The 21908-nt window shown below is 53.2% G+C and overlaps 2 protein-coding genes across 5 annotated transcripts; one reads left to right on the forward strand and one right to left on the reverse strand.

Annotated features, from left to right (window-relative positions):
• Positions 1-2617: 2617 nt before the first annotated feature.
• On the forward strand, positions 2618-5868 carry SOWAHA (sosondowah ankyrin repeat domain family member A). The gene has a single exon (XM_060146240.1). It carries the CDS (start codon positions 2663-2665, stop codon positions 4370-4372), a length of 1710 nt encoding a protein of 569 aa, XP_060002223.1. The 5' UTR covers positions 2618-2662; the 3' UTR covers positions 4373-5868.
• Positions 5869-11012: 5144 nt separating this feature from the next.
• Positions 11013-19095, reverse strand: SHROOM1 (shroom family member 1). 4 transcript variants are annotated; one of them, XM_060146242.1, is made up of 9 exons: positions 18753-19095; positions 18171-18328; positions 13731-14741; positions 13584-13639; positions 13151-13360; positions 12378-12950; positions 12148-12289; positions 11795-12067; positions 11013-11674 (listed from the first exon to the last, which is right to left on the reverse strand). In XM_060146242.1, the coding sequence occupies exons 3-9, from the start codon at positions 14697-14699 to the stop codon at positions 11342-11344; spliced, it is 2556 nt and encodes an 851-aa protein (XP_060002225.1). In that variant the 5' UTR covers positions 14700-14741; positions 18171-18328; positions 18753-19095; the 3' UTR covers positions 11013-11341. The 4 variants fall into 4 exon arrangements, with proteins under 4 accessions (XP_060002225.1, XP_060002224.1, XP_060002227.1 ...); XM_060146241.1 differs by having other exon boundaries at positions 13151-13414; XM_060146244.1 differs by lacking the exon at positions 13151-13360 and having other exon boundaries at positions 12378-12494.
• Positions 19096-21908: the final 2813 nt, after the last annotated feature.

Below are 21908 nucleotides of genomic sequence, written 5' to 3' on the forward strand. Positions count from 1 at the left end.
ATACAGAAATTGGGCTTCCCTGCTGGCGCAGTGGTTAAGAATCCGCCTGCCAATGCAGGGCACAAGGGTTCGAGACCTGGTCCAGGAAGATCCCACATGCTGCAGAGCACCTAAGCCCGTGCGCCACAACTACTGAGCCTGCACTCTAGAGCCCGCGAGCCACAACTACTGAAGCCTGCGCACCTAGAGCCTGTGCTCTGCAACAAGAGAAGCCACCGCAATGAGAAGCCCGCGCACCACAACGAAGAGTAGCCCCCGCTCACTGCAGCTAGAGAAAACCCATGAGTAGCAATGAAGACCCAACGCAGCCAAAAAAAAAAAAAAGACAGAAATTACCTCTAAGAAATGGGATTGGGGAGAGGGGGACCTTTCACATGTTCTCTCTCTCTTTTTGTTTTTTTAATATAAATTTATTTATTTATTTTTATTTTTGGCTGCTTTGGGTCTTTGTTGCTGCGTGCAGGCTTTTCTCTAGTTGTGGCGAGCGGGGGCTACTCTTCATTGCGGTGCACGGGCTTCTCGTTGGGTGGCTTCTCTTGTTGCAGAGCACGGGCTCTAAGCACGCAGGCTTCAGTAGTTGTGGCACTTGGGCTCAGTAGTTGTGGCTCGCAGGCTCTAGAGCGCAGGCTCAGTAGTTGTGACACACGGGCTTAGTTGCTCCGCGGCATGTGGGATCTTCCCCGAGCAGGTCTCAAACCCGTGTCCCCTGCATTGGCAGGCAGATTCTTAACCACTGCGTCACCAGTGAAGACCGTTCTCTCTTTTTTGTTTTTTTTTTTTTTCAATGAGTAAGAATAATAGTAGTAGCTATACTACCAACAATAATTTGAACGTTTACCGTGGGCCAAGCATTGTTCTAAGTGCTTTATGTTTACTTTCTCACAGAATCCTCACAACAACTTGTTGAAGTAAGTGTAATATTGTCATTCTCCCCCTTCACAGGTAAGAAAATTGAGGCACGGAGAGGTCAAGCAAGTAGCTCAATGTAGAGCTAAGACTCAAGGGTGGCATTTTGGGTGGGATGAATTGGGAGACTGGGATTGACATATATACTCTACTGATACTATGCATAAACTAGATAACTAATGAGAACCTACTGTATAGCACAGGGAACCCTACTCAGTGCTCTGTGGTAACCTAAATGGGAAGGAAATCCAGAAAAGAGGGGATATATGTGTACGTATAGCTGATTCACTTTGCTGTGCAGTAGAAACTAACACAACATTGTGAAGCAACTATACGCCAATAAAAATTAATTTAAAAAGAAAGTGCAAGAAAGCAAGATTCCAGAGTCCCTCTCTTCAAGTACTACGGTGCCTCTGATTATATATTTGTAGTACTGTGTTTGTAAATTAAGAACTTGATCCCACCTTTGCCCTGGCTGGTCCCTCTGCTGAAAAAGCTTCTCCTACGTAGCTACTTAAGTCCCTGATCTCTTCAAGTCCTTGCTTAATTGTGGCCTTCACAGTGAGTCCTACTCCTGAAACACAGGGTTCAAACTTGCAACCTGCCCCTCTATTTTACTCTGCCTTATTTTTTCCATAGTATTTCTCTAGCATATTATACAATTTTCAGATTACCATATCACTTCTCTTTGTCCCTCCTCACCTTCCCCCCAGCCCACTATGGGAGCTCCATTAGGTCAGGGGTTTTTATCTGTCTTGCTAATCGATGTATCACAGTCTGAAAAAGTACTGGCAGAAACTAGGTGAGCAACAAATACTTGTGGAGTAAGTGAACTTTTAAAAACATAACATGATTCCAATTTTACTTTCGTATTGTAAAGCATAAACATGTATATGCATGTGTATGGGGGAGGGAGAAGAAAAATAGTCAAAATGTTAATGGTGATATCAAGTGATATCTTTCCTTCTTTATGTTTTCCTGTGGTTTTATTCCCCAAACTCAATTGGAAAATGTATTATTTTATCATAAGAAAATTCTAAACCTCGGGTGACATGCATTGCCACGCACAGCAAATTGTCTTTACTGCAAGTTGCATGAAGCCGTTTTCCTATGTGAAACGCAATCAACAATTCAAGAGGTATTGATGATCTTTAAATAAATTATTGCTTTTAAGCAATCGCCCGGTATTTTGTGGTGGTTAAATATTTCTAAAAGGAATAAAAATCCTTGCCTCGCCTGTCGACCGCGGCATCCCTGGGGAACACACCCACCTAGCAACCCGGAGCGGAGCCTGGCACTACGCCTTTAATTCCCGTGTTGGGAGGGGGGGTGGAGAATTTCCGCTCCCCCACTCCTACCGCGTCCCTGGTGACAGCTGTCACCGGTAAGGCGAGCACCGCGCACGGGGGATGGCGCCCAGCGCCCATTGGACAGAATATAAAGCCTGAAACCTACCCCCGAAGACTGGGAGCCCGGCGGGGCGGCGGCGGGGGACGCGCGCCGCGGCCCCCAGCTCCTTTATCCAGGAGACTCCTGGGCCCCGCGGCGCGGGCATGACCGAGGTTCAGCTTCAGGGACACGCCCGTTACGCCTCGTTGAAAACGATCAGGTGAGCCTGGCCGAGGCGGACGTGACTCCTGGAACCCCGGCTCCAGTGCATCCCAGCTGGCGCCGCGACGTCCACCTGCCCAGCAACCGGGAACAGCTGGTCGGTGGGAGGGGGAGGCCCCGGTTCCCCTGCAGGACCGGACTGACCATGGCGCTGGCCGCGGCCGCGGCCGCTGCGGCCGCCGGGGTGAGCCAGGCGGCAGTGCTGGGCTTTCTGCAGGAGAACGGCGGAAAGGTGCGCAACTCTGAGCTGCTGAGCCGCTTCAAGCCGCTGCTGGATGCCGGCGACCCACGCGGCCGCGCCGCCCGCAGGGACCGTTTCAAGCAGTTTGTCAACGACGTGGCCGTGGTGAAGGAGCTCGACGGCGTCAAATTTGTGGTGTTGAGGAAGAAGCCGCGGCCCCGGGAGGGACCAGAGTCCCTTCCCTCCTGCTTCCTGAGCACCCCGGTGGCATCAGCCCCGCCGTCGAAGATCACCTCCGTCTCACAGGGGGAAACCGCTGCTTCGGGGGCTCCATCCTTGGCCTCGGCGCAGAAGGCGGTGGAACCACCTGAGGACCCGGCTCCGCCATCAGAGCCACAGGACACCCCCGGGGCTCCGGCCTCTGAGCCCACTCAGCTGACTAAGGGGCTGCTGTTAGTCCCAGCCCGGCAGTCAGGGATGCCCTCGGACCCCCAGATTACAGCCTTTGAGCTGGCCCAGCCCTCCGAGGGACTCTCTGCAGACGTGGCCCCACCGTCCATGGCACCGTCGGAGGCAGCTTTGCCCCATGCAGAACCGCCAGACCCGGAACCTGCGCCTGGGCTGACAAAAGGGCCGCCACCACCCCCTCCGCGCGCGCTGCCTCAAAAGCCCTGCATGCTGCCCGTGCGCTGCGTCCCGGGCCCCGCGGCGCTCCGGATCCGGGCGGAGGAGCAGGGCCTGCGTCGGCAGCTGTCGGAGGAGCCCAGCCCACGTAGCTCCCCGCTGCTGCTGCGGCGGCTCTCAGTTGAGGAGTCCGGCCTGGGCCTCAGCCCGGGCCCCGGCCGCTCCCCGCACCTGAGGCGCCTGTCGCGCGCCGGCCCTCGCCTGCTGAGCCCGGACACCGAGGAGGTGCCCGCCGCACCGCCGCCGTCCGCCGTACCCCTGGAGCCGGCCGAACACGAGTGGCTAGTGCGGGCTGCCGGGGGCCGTTGGACCCACCAGCTGCACGGGCTGCTGCTACGCGACCTCGGCCTGGCGGCCAAACGCGACTTCATGTCTGGTTTCACGGCCCTGCATTGGGCCGCCAAGAGTGGCGACCTCGAGATGGTGCAGCAGCTGGTGGAGATCGCGCGGCGTGGAGGCGCGCGGGTCGACGTGAACGCGCGCTCACACGGCGGCTACACGCCGCTGCACCTGGCGGCTCTGCATGGCCACGAGGATGCAGCGGTGCTGCTGGTGGTCCGCCTGGGTGCTCAGGTGCACGTGCGTGACCACAGTGGGCGGCGCGCTTACCAGTACCTGCCATCCGGCGCCTCGTACGCGCTTCGCCGCCTACTTGGCGACCCCATCCTGCGAACCTCTACCGAGCCCGATGCGACCGGTGGTGGTAGTGGCAGTTTTGCGGCCCGGCGCCCGGTGCAGGTGGCCGCCACCATCCTCAGTTCCACCACCAGCGCGTTTCTGGGCGTCCTGGCCGACGACCTGATGCTCCAGGATCTGGCTCGAGGCATGAGGAAGTCAGGCTCCTTAAGCAAATTCTTGGGTGCCTCGCCCATGGCTCCTCGTAAAAAGACAAAAACCCGCAGTAGTCTGCAGGTCTTTTCAGAAATCTCCCGTCGACCCATTCCGGGGCCCTTGGCTGGTCTAGCGCCCAGCCTACCCCCAGCAACCTGACGGTTCCTGAGGCTACGGCTGAGTTGCTCTAATCGGGCCTGCCTCTCACAGTCTAAGCCTGCCCAAGACAGCAGTCCAAAACCTTCGGCTCCATCTTGTTTCCAACTTTGTCCACTGCAGCCTGTTTCACCCAAGTGGGCCTACGCCTCCAGCTTCTGTCTGAAGCTTGATCTTTCTCCAGAGATGGGATTCAAGATCTCAGTGAGAGCCTCCTACGAAGAACTACAGAAGTCAGGATTGAACTTTGGAGGAAATTTGAAATTTAGGATCAAAGGTTAAGGGGCAGCAGCTGGTCTGGCCCCGAATGATTTAACCCGATGCCTCTGCATCTAGGTACTCCCAAGCCAGGATTAGAGCTCTGTGTGATGATGGGTTGTCAGCTTTAAGATATGTAGTGCTTTTGTAATTTGATGCTTTTATCCTGTTTTTAAACTGAAATGAGGTAAAACAACTTTCATAAACAAACCTTTTCAAAGTATATTTTTCCAAAACTCTCAGACATTTTCAATCTTTTGCTAAATATTTTGGAATTCTATTAAAAAAAAAAGATGATCAAGATCTAAAGGAAATTAGTCCCAACCAACAAAACCCTTGAATGGTTATCTACCTCATTTTAGGCAATCAAGATTCCAGAGAGTCTTGAATACAGAATGTGACCATTGTGAATGTAATTAATTTCAGTTGTACTGAGAATGCTAAATATTAGAAAACAAGTACATCTTGGGAGTAAAAGTGATTTAACAACAAGAGAAAAGAAAAGAGACACTTTGGCAAATACTTTTAATTTGTGGTTGTCTTTATGGTGAAATATAAATGTGTGTCTTTGGCACTGGTGGCTGGCTACTTTGATATGGCATGAATATTTAATTTTTTAAAGTGTGATTTATTTGTGAATTGCACCATTGTGCCATGTTTCTGAATCTGTGGCTTTCAAATCCGGCTGAGCCTTTCAGTGCAGAAAGTGAACATTCAAAGAAAAAAATGTCATAGCATAACACTAGAAAAATCACTGGTTAAATAGTAACAGATACAATTAAGGAGCAACTATTTTATATGAAAGTTCTGTACAAGCAAAAGGTACGTGATATCCATTTTAAAAAGCCACCTGAAAGCAAACAACTTATTCCAAAATAGCAAATGCAGAATCTCTTTGCTCAGTGACCTTAGAGAGGGGAGGCTTGATTCATCTGTATCTTTGCTCCTATTTGTAATTGAGAAGGGTTTAAGTATTGCCAAGATTTCTCAGGTTCAACACAGTGTAATTAAAATGGCTCTTTTCCCATTTTAAAGATGTGGAATCTATTTGCTCAACCAACCTTTTTATATCATATTGTAATAATGCTCTGCTTTTGCAAATTGGGTTTGCATGTCATTAGTTATGCCAAATAGTTTTTGGGGCACAGGGTACTGGAGTTCCCCTCCCATATGTGTATCAGTGAGGCCTCTGAAATTATTTAAGGCAGTCTTTCATGGAATGTTTTGATTTAAGCAATGAAATAAAGTCTCCCATTTTGTTCCTGCTTGTGTGATGATGCACTTCCCTTAACCATTCTACAGCACTTGCTACTGTATTTTGCTTTTCTTTTCACTTCTTTTCTCCTCATCCTTCTGCCTCTTTCAAGCATTCTACTATTGAAAGAATTTGGATTTCTCTGCAAAAAAAAAGGAGTCAACCAAACATGGGTATGGTAGTCAAAAACTGTAGGTAAATGTAGGCCCGGATCTGACCTCTCCCACCTTCCTTGCTTGGAACTCTAGCTAAGCTGCATAAATTATTTCAAAATGAAAATTAAAGTCTTCTGCCTCTGCAAAAAAAAAAAAAAAAAAAGACAGGAGGCAATAATTAAAGCAATCTCAGTAGCTGAAGGTCTAGGACAGGATAAAATATTAGAGATTTTTCATGGTAAAAGAGAGGCTTGACTGAGATGGATAACAAAGGTCACACACACACAGGTATGACCAGCTTTGAGAAAGACAAAATGTAAACCAGCAAAGTAGTAATAACTAATGTTTATGGCACACTTAAATCAGAGGAGGGTTCTTGAACCGCCAGAAGAATCTTTGTGTTTCAGAAGGGTGTGCTGCAAGCCTGCCCAGTGAAGTAAAAACATTTGGCAAGAGTTTAGGATCAATAAGCCTAAAATTCAGGTGTTAGAAACCACTGCTTTTTCCTCGCAGGCTAAAACTTTCTGAAACTGTAAGTCAGTAGGAAATTACAGTTGATATGCATATGGAAAGTTCTCAAGAACAATATCTGACTAACAGGAGGTACACCTGGGGAAGGATATTTCCAACAACTGACAAAACAATAGTTGTTCATTGGTTAAGGTAATTTACCTGGTTAAAATTATCACAGGGAAGAGAATCACTCCTCTTAATGGGGGAAGAGTTAATCGCTGATGTAGATGTGTATGAGTCATGTCCAATTTTTATTGTTTGGCTGCACCGGGTCTTTGTTGCTGTGCGTGGGCTTTCTCTAGTTGCAGTGAGCGGAGGCTACTTTTTCATTGCGGTGCGCGGGCTTCTCATTGCAGCGGCTTCTCTTGTTGAGGAGCATGGGCTCCAGGCGTGCAGGCTTCCGTAGTTGTGGCGCACGGGCTTAGCTGCTCCGGGGCATGCGGGATCTTCCCTGAACAGGGCTCGAACCCGTGTCCCCTGCATTGGCCGGCAGATTCTTAACCACTGCGCTGCCACGGAAGCCCCCACAGCAAGCTTTTTAATACAATTGTACATTTCCTCTAAGGAGGATAGAAGCTGTTCTTTTTTTAAAAAAAAAAAAGTATTTTGGCTGCACTGGGTCTTAGTTGCAGCACGTGGGATCTTTAGTTGTGGCATGCGGACTCTCAGTTGCAGCCTGCATGTGGGATCTAGCTCCCCAACCAGGGATCGAACCTGGGCCCCCTGCACTCAGAGCATGGAGTCTTACCCACTGGACCACCAGGGAAGTCCCTGGAGGCTGTTCTTGAACATGTGTTACTTACCTAATGGAGACCAGGGTATGGGTAACATACATATGACCTGTGTTTACTAAGTGCCAGGCACAGTTGTAAACACTTTGCAGGTATTAACTACCACCTTACAAGGTATGCACTGTTAGTATCTTGATTTTTAAAGTGAGGAAACTGAAGCTTAGAGAAACTGTAAGTAATTTGTACAGGCCTCACAGCTAGTAACTCTCACAGTCAGGATGGCATCCTGTTGCTCTTTTCCATTACAGTGTCCTGTTGCAGAAAAGCAAGGTGGTCTCATCTCAGCTCTTTATTCATTTAGTGACCTTAGGCAAGTCACCCAAGTCTCCAAGCTCCATCTCCCTCTCTGTGGAACTGGCAGTACATATCCTACAGGCTGTGGGGAGGAAGGAACACAGGGAATGAGTAGGTAAAGTCGTCTGTGAACTGCAACACCATCCTGAAATATTACCAGGAGTGCCGAGTTGGTCCCAAAGGGATATCTGGCTGCATTTCAAAACCAAATATCTCTGATTCGTGACGTTGTTCTACATGATCACCATTCTTTTGCCATGTTAGTATTTGTATATACAAACAACAACATTGACTCTACTAGGAAAAATGTTTCCCCACAAAAGGGAAATATCGCTTTATTTAAAATATCACAATGCCTTTCTTAATACACATTCCTCTAGCATCCCCGCCCCCGCAACTTCCAGTCTTAAACAAGCAGTCATTCAGCTTTCTGGACTGAAAGCACCCCTCCACACACGGTTTTAAAGCTGGGCCTTCTCAGGACCCATATTTCCTCCCTTTTCTTTGCCTTTTCCTGGAAGAAATTATTTGACCTTTTAAAATGGTTTAATAAATAGACTCTGTCGCTCTCCAGATAGTTTTATGCCTTGAACCTCTGTGGCTGGCGTCACCTTTCCAGAACTGCCACACCTCTGGACTTGAACCTGTGGAGCAGAGGTGGCCTCAGATATTACTGTGGGAAAGAGGAAATAAGGAAGAGATAGAGAGGGAGGAGGAGGAGAGAGAGAGAGAGAGAGATGTCTGGAGCTCTCCTCAAGAAGGGGAGGAAAAAGTCCTCCTAGTGAGAAGTCAGTGCTGACTTAAGTTTCAAAGACAACAGGTAAACACCCATCATGACTGTCTGTCTAAACTGTAGCTAGGCTGTGACAGTAACGCTACGGGGTCGTTGGGAGGATTGCTTTACAGCATTTCACCTCTTCTCTCTGCTGTCCTCAACCACATTTGACCTAAATGTCCTCATAAGCTTCTGAATTACACGTGACTGAACAGCAAGGTAATTTGTTCCCGTGAGGATTCCTGAGGTTCACGCCAGCCGCTCGCCGAGGTACTTGGTGTGAGGAGCAGGCTGCTCCAGCCAGACTGCGCGTCGGTTTGGGTACCACGGAACCTTGCTTTCCTACTGTTTCCAATTTACAGTCAGAAGGTAAAAAGTGCACTAATTACATCCGTATTAGGAACGGCTGGGGGGCGGGATGAGGCGAGTAGGAGAGGAGGAAGGCCCCGGGGCTGCCAGTTGCCAGGCAACAGCCGCGCTCTGCTCAATCGGGGCGGGGCGCTGCAGGCCTCAGGGCTGGGGGCGGGACCAGCAGGCGGCGGCGGGCGCAGGCGGCCTGGGGAGGTGCGGACAGAAACCCCAACAGAGGCCCAAGAAACCCTCTTTTCCACCGTGGGGAACCACGTAAGGCTCTTTTTGATACTGATCCTCGAGATCAACACCCCCAGCCTCCCCCTCCCCACTCCTCATTAGCCAACGACTTTCGAACGAAGGCCTAGTGGCAAAGGAAAGGGAGCCAACCTTCCCATAACTGGCGGGCCAGGATTTCTTTCCGACAGACACAAAGGCTTAGCCCCAGCCTTCAGGTCCAACAGGGACACTGCTCAGGACAAGGCAACGTCCCTGTGGCTAGCCCAGAGGGCCTGGTAGCTGGGGAGACTGCGGGTGGTAAAGCGTGGCTAGAAGCTTTCATCATGAGGAAAACAGTGCCCTCTGCTGGCAGTGTCCAGGAGGGTGGAATTCACCGGACTTCTGGTACTGGCCCCCACCCCACCCCTAGTCTTAGTCTGTGGTGCCAATATAGAACACCTATGCTGAGCTCATTCTTGCCCTCTGAAGGAATAACGGGGTGTGGAAGGGAGATAAACTGGGGCAGGAAGGAGACGGAGGCAAAATGGAAGGACAGGCGCAGGAGTTGTGGCCCTACTTTTGTGGGCTCGCTCGATCTGGTAGAGACAAGCACAGAAGCCTCATATTTCCCCATGGCAAAAACCAGCAAAGAACCAAAGTGCAGTTTAACCAGACAATGGCAGACGCTGCTTCTCATGCCCATGCCGGGCTGGGAGTGTTTTGTCTGAAATACACAATTTCCACTGGCCTAATGGACGACGTTAAGTGTGTTTCTAAGTATATCACAATGGGAGAATGCAGTGGGGACTGTACAGGGCAAAAGCCAGAAATAAGTAGATTCCATCCAGAACGCGTCTCTAAGCGAGCTGCCCTGCTAGGCAGAGGATCTTAGAGCGGAGGCCCCGCCCACGGCGTTCAAAGGAGAAAAGCAAAGCATAATGTTAGAATCAGCAGGAGCCCCATATGTTTTTTATAAAAAGGCACAATGTGAGCATTGTTCTGTGCTCAATAGCGCGACTGTTATAACTAATGCTTTTGGTATGAATACGACCATTTAACATTCCCAACCAGTTGCACTTAGTGACAATATGCATCAGAAAACGAGCCCAGAAGCAGAGATTTCTCACTTTGAGGTCTGTTGGCTTTAGATACACATACACATGCCTATTAATGTGCCCAGCTTCCAAAAATACACTGAACATTTACATGAACAATGTTCTTGTTCCTGGCCTTAGCAGCTACAAATACTAAGATTTTCAATGTATATTTGAGAACTGAACATTGATTCTATGTACACAAGACTGACACACAGAGGGGAGTGTGTGTCCTGTTTCATACCACTCTAGCCCTTAACTCCCAACCTTAGCCCATCCCCAAACTGCCATCTCCAGAACACAAGAAAAGCTGCCTCTGCAACTCCTCAGCACCACCCCCACAATAATAGGTCTCCAGGTCCCCCATGACTCACCTTCAGCTCCCATCCCCCCAACTGCCCTCCTTAAGCCTGGGTGACCTAGTGGGGACTCCAAAGGAAAGGCGGATAAATTCAGTTTATCCAATTATCCAACATAATTGGAAGAGGAAGAAAGTTCTTTCTGGGTCTTGGAATGAATGTCCCCAAATGTCCAAGTGTACTTGACATTCATCAGGGTTTTTAGGCAGCAAAGCATCTGAATCCATTTTCCATTTGGGGAAGTTCCCTATCCCTTGTCTTGAAGGGAGGCAGTCCCCCACTTCCACTATACTACTCATGTCGGGGGCTTGGGTAAAAACCAGCAAAAGAGACCTGGCCTCAGCCAATCAGGCCTAGCTTTCATGGTAATAATGCAATCACCAGAATATTTAGGGACTACTGGTGACAGCATCTGCTTGGCCCCTCCAGTTTTCAAGCCTGTTTCTTCAGTCTTCCTAGGGATCCCCAGGGCTGAGTGATGTCCTCCAACAAATCTCTCTTCTGCTCTAGTCTGGCAGGTGTCTGTAGTGTGCAAACAAGATCCCTCCTCCAAGCCAGGCTCCAGCTGATACCGCACACTTCTCACATCAATTTTTTATTGAGAGGGAAAAAAAATGGCCATTTTGCATCTTAAGTTGAAGTGCTCCTCTGACTTGTCTCCTCTCCCTCCAACCAACCCTGACCGAAAAGGGGGAATACTGCAGACTTTAAAATTCATAAGTTAATTACCAAATAATCCACAAGACTTGGGTAAGGCCACATGAGAACACTTGGAAAAAGTACCCCAGGAAGGCCGGGCCTGGGTCTTCCCCACCCCAAGGGAAAAGCACCGAATAAACCAGCGTCATCCCAATCAATCACGTGGGTGAGAGGCAGGGGCAATGCTCCTCACCCCCAGCCCCCTGTAACTAGATGAGGGGAGGGGGGAAGGGCGGTTTATCCGGAGGACGGGTGCCTGGGGGCCAGGCCGGCCTGGGAGTCGCAGGACGACGGCCAAGGTCGGTCCTGACTGTGTCCAGTTGGTCCTGAAGGAGGCGGACCCGCTCGTCCAGGCTGCGCTGCTGGGCCAGGACAGCGGCCTTGCCGACCAACAGGGCGCGATAGGCGCGCAGTTCGTCGGCGGGAAGTGCGCGCGCCAGCACCTCGCGCAGGGCCCGCTCGCGCCGTGCCACATGCTGCTTCAACTCCTTGGCGTCTTCCTGCTGCCGCTGCAGGAGCCCCAGTCGCTGCAGCAGAGAGGCCTGGAGCCGCGGGGCGAGGGCGCCGTGAGCGGGGCGAGGGTGCCGCCGCTCCCGGGAGGCTTCCAGCCGGAGCCCGAAGGCCCCTCACCGCCCCGCCCTCCCCCAGCCCAAACCCGTTACCTGCTCGTCAGGGTCGCCGTCTGCGCCCGCCCGGGCCAGGGCGCGGTGCACGCGGTCCAGGCGACTGCCCAGCAGCAGCAGGAGGCCAAGCACGCGCTCTATGTCGGCCATGAACCGGCTGAACCGCTCGAGCTCGTGGGGTGCACAGGCCTGGCCGACCGCGGCCTCCAGGGCAGCCCCGCGCCTGGCCCAAGCCTGGGCCGCTCCCTGCAGCTGCTCCTGCTCGGCCTGAAGCTCCCTTAGCGTCTTTTGAAGGAGGTCCGCCAGCTCCACCTGCAGGGAGGGCGCGGGCACCTCAGTCTGGAGGCAGGGCCCTGACTTAGCCCAGCCTCTAATAGCCCCTCCACACTCACTTTCTTGGCTTGGATGCTGTTATTTGGCTCGGGGAGACCCGGGCCGCATGGCTCGTCAGGCACAGCGTAGGTGGTAAGGTTTTCAGGCCTTGTCTCCTTCTGAGAAGCTGGCAGGCGCTGGGTGGAGTTAAGTAGGTAAGAGCTGGGGACAAAACCAGAGTTCCTTGGGTCGTCCTGCCCCAGGCTGCATGGGCTTAGAATCCCCTGAGTCCCTGGTACCCCTCACTCACCTTGACGCAGAAGTACCAGCTGCTTCCTCTCCAGCCTCTCCACAGGCTGGCCTCATTGCAGCCCAGACCTCGGCTAAAGGAATCAGCCCATCCAGCAGGCCCAGGGATGGCTCCGGGCTGGGATAGGAGGTGAGAGTGTCACTCAGAGAGGGATCCAATCTGGCCAGCTCCTGAACCAGCTCCTCGAGGCGTGGACTGGGCCATGTTGACCTGGAACCAGTCTGGCCAGTGCCCCAAGCCAGGGCAGTGTGGTCAGAAGGCCCCGGGGTATCATTGCCTGGAGGTCTCAGGGCATCACATGGGAGAGGTTTGAGGGGGTCAGTCTCTGCAGCTGTGGGGGGATCAGTGGTCAGCAGTCCAGTGGGGTCAAAGGTTGCAATGTCACCATTTGCAGTCCCAGGGGGACTACAGCTTGTAGGTCTGGAGACACTCACAGAACCGTTTACCCCCTGCCAACAGTCATCCGCCCCTGCAGTCTCTGGATGCTCATGGAGGGGCTGCTCTGAGGGGATTATAGCCTGGTCAGCCCTCTGACCCAAGCCAGCTCCATACTGCCGGTCAGAGGCATGGACACTGGAAGTGGAAGAGACACTAAATCAGAAAAAGCTCTGGCCAAAGATAAATGGTGGCCTCCAAGGGCCATCCACCTCCCCCACCTCACCCCCCTGGCTCCCAGCCACCAGCCAGGAGAGGGTTCCCTGCCCCTCCAGCATTTTGTAGATGTGTGTAGGAAGGGGGTATCTCACTCTGCTTGAAAGCCTGAGGAAATTCACCTGTTTGGGAGCCCCAGGGGAGCATGGGAGTCTGCAGGTGATCTCATTCTGACCAGCGGGGCTTCTTCCAGGAAAACTTCATCATCAGGAAGGGATGGGAGCCGGGCAGACACAATGCAGTTCTCTGAGGCCCTATGCTCCCAGTCGGAGGGACTGCTCTGGGGGCCCTCTGCAGAACACACCACTGCAACTTCCTTCTGAGTCAGGAACCTGGAAGCAGGGACCCCACACTGACCAGAGGGACCAGGAAGGAAGATTCTGGTTCTGCACCAGACAGACAGTAGGGTGTTGGGGGTGGGATTAGGGGATGTGGTTTGCAAAAGACAGAAGGCTCAAACTGAGGGTGAGTGGGAGGCCCTCTTCTTTCTTGAGCAAGAGATATGAAAGCTGCCTCCCCCAGCTTTCAGTCCCCAGAGTGGTCCATGTCTCTCACCTGGAAAGTTTGGTCTGAAACAATGGTCTGGGGGTTTCTGCTCCTTGGGGAACAGCCTGGAAAGGCAAGCAGTTGGATGAAATGTTGCTCAAGTTTTCAATCTTCTGGATGCCCCCAAGCCAAGCTTGCAGCCCCTATCTTCCATACCTGGGCAATGGGCATGACCCCTCCTGGACTTCCCCAGGGGGACAAGACTTCCCCCGAAGCGCTCTGACTCCGACCAGCAGGCCTATAGGCATTGCTGAGCCTCAAGGACCGGGGTTTCGGGTCCTCTATGCTTCGGGGCTGGGTCGCAAGCAGCCATCTGATCTGGTGACCTTCGAACTCTGCCAGCGTCCGCTGCTGCCATTCCCGGGGCTCTGGCCTGGCGAGGCCAGAGCTGGAGCAGGCCTCCCCCGAGCATTCCCCCGTCAACCCACCGCCCCGACCCACGCGATCCAGCTTTCCCGGCTCTGAGAAGCACCATTGCCGCTGCTGGTTGGCGAGGCGTCCCCTGCCGGCGGTTACCGGCGCGGGAGCCCCGGGGCGCGCCGGCTCCGCTTCCCCGCCGGGTTGGCTGAGCAAGGCAGAGCGCGGGTGCGCGGCGGAGGGCCGCGCGGGGGCCGCGGGCCGCAGACGGGCGGGCAGGCTCATGCGGAGCTCCTTGCGCTGGAAGGACGTCTCCCGGAGCACTCGCCGCTGCGCGCCCTGCAGCCGCTGGCGGTAGGCGGCCCGCGACGCGGGCGGACTGGGCGGCTCGGCTGCCCGCGCCGCGGCCTCCGCCTCGGCCGCCAGCGCGTACAGCAGCGGGGTGGTCTGGCGGCTGAGCGGCCCCGGGGTCCCCCGGATCTCGGGGGGACGAGGCCCACTGCGTGCGGCGGCCGCCGGCCGGGGCTGCGGGGAGGTGCGAAGCCCGGCGGTGGGGGCCGGGCCGCCCCACACCACGCGCACGTAGTCCCAGTCCAGGTAGGGAAGTTGGTGGGTCCCCGGCGACGGTGTGCGCGGCTCAGGACCGCCAGAGGCGGCGGAGAAAGAGCTGTAGGCCGAGTCGGCGCGCGCGGACAGCCGCCGCAGGTCCAGGCTGCGAGTGGACGAGGCCGGCGAGGCGCAGTCGCCTCCAGGACCCAGAGCCTCCATGGCTGCGCGGACGCGGGCAGAGGCTGGCCAGCTCTATGGGGCCTGGAAAAGCATAGATGGGGTGGTGGGTGAGGCGCTCCGGGTTAGGGTTAGGACAACCTCCTGGCACCTCCAACACGGACATGCTTACACATCCCCTCCCTATCTCACGACCCTTATTAGCGCTGGCAACCCCCCACCTCCCTAGTCTGGAATGGCAAGGGCAGTAGGACCAGGGGAACAGCTCTGGAGATTGAGGGCCTTAGCTCAGGGGAAGGAACTAGCGACTAGCGCGTCCCCCGCTGGGGCTCTTCTGGCCCGCAGCCCCGGCTTCTACCCTGGCACCTCCTGGAGCTCTGAGAATGTACCCGTGCTCCTGCCCTCCCCAGCCCTGTCCCACCCTGGCTGCTTCCTGGCTGCTTTGTTAGCTTCTCCATGTGATCTTTCCCTGATAAACAATGGTCAAGAACGATCTGAGATCACAGGGGAGACAAGAAAGGAGGGGGAAAGACCCAGGTCAGGTGGCAGGGGCAGCTTCACAGCCTTCCTCCCTCCCTCTGGGCCAGTTATGTTCCAGGTGCTTTGAATAAATATTTGTCTTGAACGGCACAACTGCTGTCTGCATTTTACAGATGAGGACACTGAAGTTCTGAAGGGGGAATGATTTGCCCAGAGGCACACAGCTGGTAAGAGGCAGCTGAGCCCTGCCTGGAATCTGGGCCTGCCTCCAAGCTTACTGCAGCCAGAATCAATTTCCTAGAAGCAAACCCTGCTGAAAGCCAGTTCACCCCCAGCCCCCTCCAACAAAGCCCAGCCTCCACTATGGGAAACAATCGCCCCCATCCCTTCAAAATACTGGCAGATTCCAGGATAATATGGCCCCTGCTTGGGAGACTCTCTGCCTTTTGTCTAGGAATGACAGGCTCACCCCCTCTTTTTCCTGCCACTCTTGCTCCTCCTATAGGGCGCAGCTTAGAGGTCTCCTGACCCTTTGGGATCCCTACAGTGTCCTGAGCTTCCTGCGTCACAGCACTCATCGCCCTGCATTGTGATTGTTGGCTTGCTTTGATTCCCTCTCCCCATTCCCACCCCTGAGCTTCCTGAGGACAGGCCCTGCACTTACTCATCTCTGCACCCTCGGTGCCTGGCATGTAGTCGATGTTAAGTATTTGTTGAATGACAAGGAAAGGAGCAGCCTTTCAGGGAGTAGATGGGGGTGGCTTTGCTGGAGAAGGTTGAGGGCTTCTTCTACCCACTTTTCTCTTCCTATTAGTCTTTTTGAGAAAGGGGACAGAATGGGTGAGGCAGTTGCCACCCATGGACACTGACCAGGTTACTCAGGTTATTAGGAACCAGAAGAGCAGGCAAGCACAGCTTGGAACAGGAATGGCCAGAAATCAATACTTCCCCAGTGGCAGGAGGGGGAGCAAGGGGAGGAGCTAGGTAGGTGTGCCTGGGTCAGGGGTGAAAGCAGCTTTGAGTCTTGGGAACTGAAGGCTCCCTATGGGCTATAGGGACTTTGGGGGTGGGGTGGGGGGCGGGCTTGCCTTTCCTGAGCTGCTTGGCTGGGATTGCAGAGGAGGGTGGCCCACAGTGGGGTGGAAACTGAAAAACAGACTTATGTGAGCCTCTAGACACTTTTTGGAGCTCAGGATCACCCTCTACCCCATTCCCTGAGACCCCAGATGCTACAGATTGCTGGGTAGGGCAGGTAGGGAGGTTAGTGGAGGGAGGATATGATGTTTCCTAAACGGGCAAAGCGGTACCTCCAACATTCCCAGGAGAGGATCTCAGCTGACCTGGTACCAGAACATCTTGACATCACCCACCTGGAGGCATCTTTGAGCCCATTAAGGCCAGCCCTGCAGGTTGGTCTTCACTCAGGCTTGGGGACCATTTCTGCAAAGTAGTTTATACTCTCTGAACTTCAGAAAGACAAGAAGCTACTCTGAGTAGCAGCCCCTGCGAGGACAGTCACCTTCTCTTGGTAACTCCCCCTAGCCACCCAGACAATAGCTCTCTCTCTTCCTATCCTTCTGAGCCCAGCTTGGGAGCACTGTTTACCCTGGCTCATGCCACCCATTCTTGACTTTCGTTGCATCTATAGGCATGGGTAACTGTTCTAATACAAAGATGTTTCCTCAAAAAAGGCCTTGACAATTCTATCTTATTTGTGAGTTACTGACTGATAAAGGATTCTGAGTTCACCAAATAAAAACAGCTCCGATGGATAACTAAAACGTGTGTACATTTTCTTATTGACCTTAACTTGTCTCGAGGATGCTTTTGCAGTGCTAACCCAAGCACCTGATACCCATGCAGGATGCTCACACTGTGCCCTTTGTAGAACCTGTTATGCCAGGAGGGTCCAGCTCCTTTAGTGTGTTTTGGGGCCTCAGCCCAAAGAGCAAAGAGTTTTCACACTTGTCTGGCTGCAGGGAGCCTCTTGCAGTTCAGCCAGTCCTTGTGGCTGGGAGTAGCCACACCCCAGGAGCCCTAGCATCAGCATTAGTGTCAACTGTGGGCTGGGCTGCAGAGCCAGTGCCTGCATTGAATGTAAGTCCAGAGGCTAGAACTCAAAGAACCTTTTGCCAAGCCTCGTCAGAGTAGGGGGAGCAGTGTGAAATCCCTGCTAGAAAACCACCAGATTGGGGTCATGCGGTATTGGGGTCATTTGTGATAAACTTATCACCTGAATCAAAGAGCAAGCGAGGAAAAGGAGACAAGGATGACTTCCGTGTTCAGAGCTAGGGGCTGGGGAGGTGGAGGTGCCGGTCCCAGGAATGAGGAAGCTGAGACGGGGACTAGCCAAGGGATCCAGTGCTCAGTCTGGGGCCTGTGGGCTTTGTAGTGTTTGTGGCAAGTCTGGCAAGCAGGTGGTAAGTTGAGATGTGTGTCTGGACCTCAGGAGAGAGGTTGGACCAGGCAAGAAAGCAGACCCAGGTTTTTAATTAGAGGTTCTTGGGGAAATCCATGAAGACAGCTTCCAGTGGGTAAAGTCACACAAAGGCAACGGAAACAGATCCAGGTAAGGTGACCAGAAAGGCAGACAACCTCAAATGATCAACAATGATCAGGAATTAAATCATATCTTTCCCAAAGGCCACCTCACGTCTGACCTCTCTTATGGAGAGGTTGTCCAGGCCACCCCACCTGGATGGTCCGGCAGGGAGACTGCCTCGCTGCCTGCACGGCAGTCTCCCTGCCGGACTGAGTATCTAGGTCCTGGGCCGTGTCTTGAATTCCACCACTCCAGACCAGGTCTAGAAGGGCAGGCATTTTGGTAAGTTCCGTGGCTCTCCCAGTTCCCTCCGGCACCCCATTCTCCCGGCCTGTCAGCACCACAGCTCACGTCGCGAAGCGTCTGCTCTCAGCTCGCTCCCGCCCACATGTAGAGTCTTCGTAGACTCTAGCTCTGTGCCACGGTCAGGAAACGCGGGATGCTGGCGGCACTTGGGGAGAGGAAGCCGCGGTCGAGATCGTACCACATACCTGGGGCTTCAAGCTGAGTCGAGGCGCTCCAGGGAGGAAAGAGGCGCAGGCCTGGCGGCCACAGGGGGCGACAGAGTCACGCAGTGCGGCTGGAGAGCGAGGCCTCGGGGACGCTGGGAGAGCGGATGGCCCCTGGCTGGCGCATTTCTCGGCCTTTCCTGTTGGTTGGGTTCACCGTCGGGGAAGGAGGGCTCAGAACACGCGGAGAGAACCGCGCGATCGTGGACCGGAGAGGCCAGGATACCCCAGTGGCTGCGCGGTCGAAAGGCGGGAGCCGGAGGTTGCAGGGTGAGACCCCACTGCGTGCTCGGGTCCCCCGGGCGCGCTCCCCAGCAGCTCCCGCTGTTGCCGGCTCTGCCCCCCCCACCCCTCTGCGAAGGGGCCAAGCGCGCAGGGCCCTGACTCGCGCAGACCAGACTCCGCGCGGAGCCCAACCCCTCCAGACCCAACGACGCGCGGGCTGCTCCGCGGCGCCCCGGCTACCCCACCCGCTCCTAGCGGTGGGGCTCGCTCTGCCGCCCCCGGGAAGGGCGTTTCCGCCGCCCACTCCCGGCCGTCCGGCCCCGCGGCCTCACCGAGTACCTGAGCTCCAACGCGAGACGCGCTGCTGGGCGCCCGCGGCCGCGCGGTGACATCAGAGTCCCGGCCTCGGGCTCCCGACCCCACCTCCAGGCTCCGGCTGCCGCGGGGGAGGCGCCACGTCCGGCTCCCGGGGGCGGGAGCGCGGAACGGCGGCGCTGCCCCGGGAGCCGCCCGCCCCTTCGTAGTGTCCGCTTGCCGGCCTAGACCTGGGTCCAGGGGTTGGACGCGCGTTCCCCCGCCGGGCACAGACCTCTTGCTCCAGCTGAAGAAGATGGAAAGTAGGGGAAGGGTCACCAAGGCGCTCGCCCGCCCGCCTCCGCCCAGCGCGTTCTTACCGCCGGTAGCGCGCGAGCCCGAGCCCCGAGGGTCCAGGCCACCCGTTCTGTGGGAAAGCCCAGGCCGGGTGCCCACACGGGCACCCCATTCCTTTCAGAAAGTTTGGCCAAGTAAGCAGACCCGCCACTGTCCTTGTCCCTCTGAGTACAGTTCGGATGCTAATGCACCATCCCTTGACCAGCTGTCCCTCCAGATACTCCATTTCCAGAACTCTTCCAGCTCTTTGATTCCCAGCGTGGGCTCTTCTTCTCCCATGTTTGCCCGTTTTCTTTTCATTTCTCCCACTACCCCACACAGTCTGGGCCCTTACGGCCAGCCACCTGAAAGGGGAGGGAGAGGAAGGGAAGGAGAGGGGAGGCTCTGCTGACGTCTGTGTTCACTCCCGCTACCCTCAGTGGGTCCTTTAGGTGCTGAACTATGCATATCCCCTGTGGCCTCGATAGGGTTTACGCCAGCCATAGAGTCTGGCTCTTGAGGTTTTCACCTTTGGGGATCTCCAGGCTCCAAAGAATGCTCTGAATTCATCTGTCATTGTGCATTCCTCACTGCTCTGTCCTCAGCCTTCCTTGCCCCCGCTTCCCAAACCTTTATCCTATGGATACTGGCTCTGCAAAGAAATGCTCCCTTCCCTTGGGCTTCCCTGGTGGCGCAGTGGTTGAGAGTCCGCCTGCCGATGCAGGGGACACGGGTTCGTGCCCCGGTCCGGGAGGATCCCACATGCCACGGAGCCCCAGCTATTGCTGTGGTTGCCCTCACTCTCCCACAGAATCATCATGCCTGGAGGCAGGGACCATATCCCTCTATCTTGGCATCCTCGGCTGACAAGATTTGTTGTGGTAATAACCAGGACCCAGAAACCCAGACCGGGGGTCAAGGCTGCCACTTTCTGGGGGCACTAAGAGCCTGGGGAACTCTGAATGCTTGGATCTTCTAGGGGATGGAGGCAGCAGGCACCTGAGCCTGGCTTCTGATTGGCACCCTCCTGGCTCTGGTTCTTCTTCAAACAGCATCCTGACCCAGGCATCAGCTTCAGCTGGAGCTGGAGCTCTGGACTCTCAAGACAATGGCTCAGAACTTCTTGGCTTTGAACACCTGCCCTTTTAAGATCCCGATCCGCATGGTTGGTCTCAGAGCAGTATTACAGTAGAGGGAACACAATCCAGCAACCAAAAGCCAATTCAAAATTGTTCAAGATTTTAATTTATATTTTTAAAAAGTATATTTCTTGACAACCATGAAGTGGACACAGTGTCCACAGCAATTCTTGTTAACCCGCTCCTCTTCCCGTCCCCTTATTTCTGTTGCACACGCCGCAGAAACTCTCTGCCGAACTCCTCCAAAACTGAAATCCCGCCCACCCACTTCTCTGCTTGCCTCTTCTTCTCGTCTGAGAAAGAGAAACAGCCCCTGACATCTGGATGTTGGCCTGGGACTATCAGCTAGGCCTTGGTGTTGTAGAAGTTGATCTGACATTCACACCCAAGGCCTTGGAGTTCTCCTGTTGCACATAAACAATTTCACAGGACATCAACAAGGCCATCTGTAACCATGATGGGTCAAGACAAAAACAAGACCATTCTGTAATCATATCCAAACACAGACAAACCATGAACGTTGTCCAAGTCCCAAAAATGACCAAATGTCTTTCTATCCTGGATAATACGCCAGTGCTGTTTCCTTGCCAACTGCAGCTTTAACTTTGCTTTAGTTATTCCTTTTTCTAGATAAGATTTAAGATATCCAATCATAGAATTACTCTTGCTTCCCAACAGCATCCAAGACTGAGAAAAGTCCTGCTTCTTTAATTCTCTCCAAAATCACTAATACAAGCCCAAGTCCTGTAAGTCCTCTCTAAGGCCCTCTTACCAAGATGCTCCATGGTTCCCCATCCTGTGTGTTCCCCTCACTGTAACAAGTAATACACTCCATTTTTTTCAACTATTGGTGTGTTCCTCAGGGTCTTTGACTGGAGGGCATTTCATTATTGCAAAAGCCCGAAGAACCTTAGAGGGGAGGAAGGGGACAAAACTGCTGCCAAGTCGGAGTCTCCTTTAGTGGTGGCAGTAGTTGGGGAGCAGGGGCCATGGAGAAGATGGACACATGCACATATTAATCATGTTTTTCTACTACCTAAAAAGACATGCCTGTGCCCCTCAGTATCTCAGTACTTTCCCAGGCCTGGGAGAGTTCAGCTGACAATATACGGGTCAGAGAACCACCACCCAACCTAGCCCTTCCTCAATTTCACAAGCAAGATAATTGTAAACGGGAAAGCCACTAAGTTTTGGGGTAGTTTGTTAAACAGTAATAGATAACTGTAACAGGGTATGTAAATTTTCAAATTTGGTTAATCTCAAATTTCTTACAACGAGTTTGTACCAATTTGTATTCCCATTAATATATATGAGAGTGCCCATTTTCCTACATCCTCACTAACACAGTACATTATCAGACTTTTGACCTCTGAAATATGAAAGGTGAAAATAATATGTTTTAATTTACATTTCTTTTTTATATATAAAATTGCATATCATTTTGTACATTTAAAAGCCATTTGTATTAACTTCTGTCATCTGTCAACTTTCTTTGCCCATTTTTCTATCAAATTATTGGTCTTTTTTATTGACTTGTAAGATCTCTTTATATATTAAGGCAATTAACTTTTTTTTAATATGTGGCAAATATTTTCCCAAGTTTGTGTCTTTTGACTTTGTTTGTGGTAGCAGTGAATTTATAACCTGTGGTTGAGGCAAAAGATGTTTCTTTCTTGTAGACAGTAACTACATAGCTGTCTTGATAATTCAGAGACTGTCATGTATA

Source organism: Lagenorhynchus albirostris, chromosome 3 (genome assembly GCF_949774975.1).
Source record: "Lagenorhynchus albirostris chromosome 3, mLagAlb1.1, whole genome shotgun sequence".
NCBI classification, from domain to species: Eukaryota; Metazoa; Chordata; class Mammalia; order Artiodactyla; family Delphinidae; genus Lagenorhynchus; species Lagenorhynchus albirostris.